The sequence below is a fragment of the Molossus molossus genome, unplaced genomic scaffold, assembly GCF_014108415.1.
Source record: "Molossus molossus isolate mMolMol1 unplaced genomic scaffold, mMolMol1.p scaffold_m16_p_8, whole genome shotgun sequence".
NCBI lineage: Eukaryota > Metazoa > Chordata > Mammalia > Chiroptera > Molossidae > Molossus > Molossus molossus.
The window spans coordinates 94,269,045-94,275,216 of record NW_023425402.1 but is presented as its reverse complement, the minus strand read 5'-3'; the positions used below and the strand labels follow the sequence as shown (position 1 = coordinate 94,275,216).

Genomic DNA, 6,172 nt, shown 5'->3' with positions numbered 1-6,172 from the left:
TCGATGTCTCTCTCTCAGATTGATGTTTCTATCTCTCCCTCCTTTGCCCTCTCTCTAAAAATAATCAATAAAAATATATTTTTAAAATGTTTTTTAAAAACGGATGAGGGAGTTTCGAGAGCATACATTTTGTGACCCTAACCCGGGTTCTTTCATATTTTCCTATGGATTGCCTGCTACAGGATCGCTACCCTTGAAGGGCCACCAACTCAATCTGGCCCATTGGACGATCAGGAACACCTGGATCAGGGCTTTTTTCTTACCTGGCCTCTAGGAGTTAATCTTTTTTAGGAGATTTAGTAAATCCTTGTTTGAGTTTTGGTCCAGAAGCAGGGTCCACTGCTAATCCTTTACAGACATAAACAGATTTGTTATTATGTAAAAGCAAACATTAGCAAAAAGAAAAAAAAAAAGGAAAGATTGTGAAATCCTCACATTGGATCAAAGTCTCTATTCCATTTTGTTTTGTTCTGTAGCTATAGACAAACACCCAGTCTCTATCCTGGGCCAGTAACAAGGAGAACAGGGGCGGTCTCGGGGGGCTTCTCTCTCCCTGCCCCCCGGCCCTTCACTTACCCGTGGACGGGCCCTGTGGACAGTCACCCCAAGTGGCCCACCGTTTATACAAGCTGACGCTCATCACCTCTCCCCACTATTGCTCTGACTCTCAAAAGATACTGAGGGGCTCCTGCCTCCCCAATTCATTACATGCTCTCCCGCTAGGAAGGGGCTGATAAGCCCGTGGAAGCGCAAGGGGTCTTCCCATCCCCTTGTATTATTAGGGGCTCACTCCACAGACCGGGTTCTTTCCTCTGTGCCCAGCAGCCCCGTTAGGTGTGGAGAGCCAGGAGCTCCTGGACACAGGCACACCATAGTGTTTCAGACCACATGGTGGGAGGCAGGATTCTTAGAGAAGTCATTTTTTGTAAAAAGGAATAAGTCCCCTCTGTTTCGGAGGCCTCCAATGTTTTACGAAGGGGGAGTAACCAAACAACCCAAGGAAACTGTGAATCAAACTATCAAAGGACCCGGGCATAGAAAGAGCGTCAGTGTTCATTCTCCCCGAAGACCTACACGTGTTCTTTCTTCCAAAGGATCGGCAACGGACCCTCTGACACTCATCACATTCGCTAAACAGTGACTCTCCGTGAGGAGGGGATGCTGGTGCAGGGAAGGTGATTAATTTGATCGGACCTACGGGCTCCAGAAATAAAGTGCAGTTCACCCAACAACGTTATAAAATGCGATTCACGAACTCTCTGCAGCAGCCCGGCTCCAGAGGCCAGAGCTGCGTTCCACAGGGACCTCACTCTCTCTGCAGAGGCGGGGGGCAAGCCGACGCTCGGGGGCACCTTTCCAGCAAATCGGTCTCTCTTATACCCAAGCCCCTGAGAAAACAGCCACCGGTGCATATTTGCTGACCAGGCTGCACATGCGTTTCCCATCTGAACTTTAGACTCTGTGTGGGATAAGGGAGAGCCAGACCTCTTCCTAAAACAAGGGTTTTATATATATGTGTGTATGTATTTATAAGTATAAATAGAAATAATAGTATGGTATAATATAATATATACTTTACTACCTCCTTAATGTGTATATTTCCGAGCCACTTTGCCCAGAGCAGACGGATGTCGGGTTGGCTCTACCACTTCCTGTGAACCTACGTGTGCAATGTTGTTTTCCGTCTCTGCCGCCCTCACCTGTAACGGGGGTGTGAACGGTCCATTGACCCCACTGGGAGGACCAATGAGGATTGATATATGAAGTGCTTAGACCAGTGAACAATTAAGTGTGGACTACTGTCCATGAAGAAGAGTGTTGGTGAGTGTAGCAAAAAAGGAGACACAATTTACCTGCTCAGCATCAGGAAAACAGCTAAATCAGTTACAGTGTGTTCTTGTGATATGATACTACGTTTTTAACTAGACTCTTTTGCCACAGGGAAATGTTCAAAATTTGTTAGTGAAAAAAAATCAGGATGTATATACATGGACTATGATCCTAATTTTGATAAAAGGAAAATAGGCCCTGGCCAGTTTGGCTCAGCGGTTAGAGTGTCGGCCTGCAGTCCTGAGAGACCTGGGTTCGGTTCCCGCTAAGGGCATGTACCTCGGTTGCAGTTTGTCCCCGGCCCTGGTTGGTCGTGCGGGTGGCAGCCACTCGATGTGTCCCTTCACATCGATGTTTCTCTCTCTCTCTCCCTTCCTCTCTCTCCCTCCCATTCTATCTATCTGTAAAAAAAATGGAAAAATATCCTCGGGTGAGGATAAAAAAAAAAAGGAAAATAGGAAAAAAGGATTATATATTTAAAAACGTATCAGTGTTAACAATGGTCAGTCATGTCAGAGAGTGCAATGTTGGATGATTTCTTTCTTCATACTTTTTGCTCCATTTTCCAATATTTTTTACAGTAAGCATTAATATCTGACATGATAATCTTTGAAAATGCCCTTTCTCAAAACAATGTTTGCAGGCTAACGTAAAGGGGCTAGCAGCGGGAAGGCCCTAGGCCGTCGTACCGCCTGCCTGAGTGTCCGCCGATCATTCCATACAGCCGGCCCGACCCCGCTCACGGCCCTCCCTGCTCTGGGGCAGCCTTCCGCCCTCACGTCGGTGTCCGTGCACACCCCTTGCACACCTCTACTCCTCTCTACGCTTTGGCCAGATGGGCCAGTTGTTTCCACAGTTTGTCCTCTGCATTCTCATTGTCATATTGTCATTCAATCTTTCTATCACTTTTCTCCCCTGGTCCAAATCCAGCTCATCCTGGAAGCCCATCCAAACCACCTCCACCTCCACAGGGCTTCCTCTCTCAGACTGTCACCTCCTCCGTACAGACTCCCGGCAAAGCTGACTCGTTCTTGTGTTCTCTCAGGACCTTTACATCCTCCTGCTAAAGATTAGTTTACATCCCACTGTTAAATATTGACTGCTATCCCCCTAGACTTTTAAGACTCCGTGGGCATAAGAAACAACCATGCATAATAATTATGTGTCGAATGAATCTTCTTAAACATCCATGGCAGCTGGGTATCGAATTCATGTAACATCACATGCTCTCCCGCATCAGATTCTCCCGCACACACATCTTCTCAGAAGAATCTGGGTGGGTAAGGACTGGGACTTACACACACATTGAATACTAACAGTGTTAAAGGCTGTTTTAAAAAGTACAGAGGGGCCCTGGCTGGTTTGGTTCAGCGGTTAGAGCGTCGGCCTGCGGTCCGGAGAGACCTGGGTTCGGTTCCCGCTAAGGGCGCGTACCTCGGTTGCAGTTTGTCCCCGGCCCTGGTCGTGCGGGTGGCAGCCACTCGATGTGTCCCTTTCACATCGATGTTTCTCTCTCTCTCTCTGTTCCTCTCTCTCCCTCCCGCTCTACCTGAACAGAGAATGGAAAGGTGTCCTCGGGTGAGGATTGAAAAAAAAAAAAAGTACAGACGGAATTATGGAGGGATTAATTAATTTTAAATGTAGAGATTGGGAGGTCCTCACGGTGAGGATGATCCAGCAAAGAACTAGAGGGAGTGACAGGGTGAGCCGTGCAGATTAATTGGGGTGTTTTGGTTTCAGCAGAGGGAGCAGCTAGTGCAAAGGCCCTGGGCCAGGAATGTGCAGGTCTGTGGTGCTCAAGGAACAACACAGACACCACAGGAGCTGGATCGAGAGGAAATCGTGACAGGTGAGGTTGGGTGGTGGTATAGAACCCAGTGTGGGTCATGTTAAAAATTTTGCCTTTTACTCAGCAACATCCCAGTGGTTACAAACCACCATTACCTAGTCAAAAGCAAATATAAAACCATTTTGCTTAGCTCTGCTGGCCTACTAATCTATTTTCTAATGTATCAGAATAGTGTCTTTATAATGTTCTGCTTAATGTTCTGAGACACAGGATTTCTGAGCCCTCACTTGGGCCTTGCTGCTTTTTAAAAAATTACTTAGTTCGAGGAAGGAAACTCTTTTCTTATTTTCAACACTAACTTGACATGCTGTCCTCTCTCATTCCCAATCTCTTTCCAAGTTTACTAGACCGGGGAACGAGGCCCCAGACTCTGTTGCTGTACTTGGATTTGACTTTGCACGTTGTCAGAGTTCTCTAATCCTGATGAATTAAGAAATATTCCCTCTTGGCAAATACGCTCTGACCTCAAACTCAAAGGAGTTCTTTTTACTGGAAAGGAAGCATTATAACATATTTTTGGGGGGGAAAAAAAAGAAAGAAAGAAAAGCAACCATAATATAAAGAAACTGTCTTTTCTGAAGGACATTACTCATTATACTTTAGGAAAAAAAGCTAGTTAGTGAAAGTTTTACCAAATGAACACATATATAATTTGATTTTGTTTGTGTGTGTGTGAAAACTAAAACCTACCTCATTGTTAAGTTTTCACAGATCAGGAAAAAACTAATGACTTAGGTTTACAGGGCTATGGGGACATTTAAAAATATTAACTCAATTTTTAGCCCATGAAAAGCAACTCATGAGGAATTTAAAAACTAATAATAAACTTTCTTGTGCTGTTTATTAACTGTGAGATGAACTGTGAGATGGACAGTTCTTACTCTGGTTCTGATAATACCTGCAAAATAAGACTCCTGCTGCGAGGTGCCATATGGTCATGGACTAATTCATCTTGCCTTCATAGTGCATGCTGATCATAAATCAAGAAGAATGCCACATTCGTTCACGAGGCGTGAAGAGGGAGAGCAGAGTCGATACTTAATCCAGCTCTGCTTTGTACCAGTTGTGTGCTTGGGGCACAGAACCTGTCCTCCGAGCCTCAGTCTCCCTCAGAGGACGTTGGGAGGACTACTGTAAGCTTAAATGAAACGGGTCTGGCACATAGTAAGCACTGTAACAGTGGTTATGCCTTTCTGTTACTTGGAAGACTTATGTAGTTCTAGAAAAGAAACTCTTGCCTTTTTCCTTTTCTTTTTTCCAGGCTTCTTGAGATATAATTGAATATATCTTAAAGTGTACAGTGTGAAGATTTGATATGTGAATATGTTGCAAAATGCTTACCACAATGAAGTTAGTTAATACCCATCACCTCTCATAGTTAACTTGTGTGTGTGTGTGCTAGTAAAAACATTGAAGATTTGCTCTCTTGGCAACTTTCAAGTATGTGATACAGTATTGCTAACTATAGTCACCATGTTGTACATTCGACGCCCAGAACGCATTCATCTTATGACTGGAAGATTGTATCCTTTGACCAACATCTCCCCATTTCTCCTACCCCACTCCAGGCAACCATCATTCTATTCTCTGTTGTTATAAACTTGACTTAGCAGAATGTCCTCAGTGTCCATCCATATTGTCACAGATGGCAGGACTTCCTTCTCTTTTATGGCTGAAAAGTATTTTATTGTGTATATGATATACCATATCTTTATTCAGTCATTAGACATTTAGGTTGTTTCTGTATCTTGGCTATTGGAAAAGTGCTGTAATGAACATGGGAATACAGATATCTCTCTGCAATAGTGATTTCACTATCTTCCCTTATTTTCAACACATCTGCCAAGCTGTTATCTCCCGTTCTTCATCTCTTTCCATTTTATTAGTCAGAGATTGGTTCTAGGCCTTGCTGCTGTAATCAAATCTGACTCCGTATCGTCAGAGTTATCTAAACCTGATAAATTAGGAAATGTTCCCTCTTGGCAAATAAGCTTTAACCTCCTACAAACCCATGTATCTTTATATCCAAAAGCCACATTGGCTATCACAGCTTTTGCTGACTGCCCATGAATCCCAAAGCCAACTGGTCGCCCCTGGCCCTGTCACCGACAGCAGAGATGCTCACGACTTACCTGGCCGGGTTGGGGCTCCTCTCATGGCCTCAGGGGCCCTGTTCTGCAGCAGAGATCCCACAGCACTGGTAATAGTCGGCTCTTTCTTAGGGCTCACCTGAGCCCTACCCTAGAGAGAGAGGAACAGGCCTGTAACACAGGCAGCACACAGAAGTAAAGTGTTCCGCGTCACCAGCCATCTCCGGGACCTGCCACACTCAGACGCGGGGGCCTGGTTCCCAACCTCCCTGCCGGTGCTCGGAGCCACATCAGGTCGGGGCGCCTTCGTGCCATAGAGCGTTTGGGGGAACCGCGATTATGTTAGTGACGTAAAATTGGTTCTATGGAAACGTAAGAAATCACTTCATGTCAATAAGGATAG

The 6,172-nt window shown here is 45.1% G+C and overlaps 1 protein-coding gene across 2 annotated transcripts in view; it reads right to left on the bottom strand.

Annotated features, from left to right (window-relative positions):
* Positions 1-263: 263 nt before the first annotated feature.
* The window catches only part of ZC2HC1B (zinc finger C2HC-type containing 1B), a 35,109-nt gene continuing 29,200 nt past the window's right edge, over positions 264-6,172 (bottom strand). The window contains exons 6-7 of one of the 2 annotated variants that reach the window (XM_036249434.1): positions 5,812-5,920; positions 264-348 (exon numbers count right to left, since the gene is read on the bottom strand). In XM_036249434.1, the coding sequence (XP_036105327.1) occupies positions 278-348; positions 5,812-5,920 (180 nt within the window). In that variant the 3' untranslated portion in view covers positions 264-277. The remainder of the gene's footprint in view (positions 349-5,811; positions 5,921-6,172) is intronic. The other variant, XM_036249435.1, reaches the window with a different exon arrangement.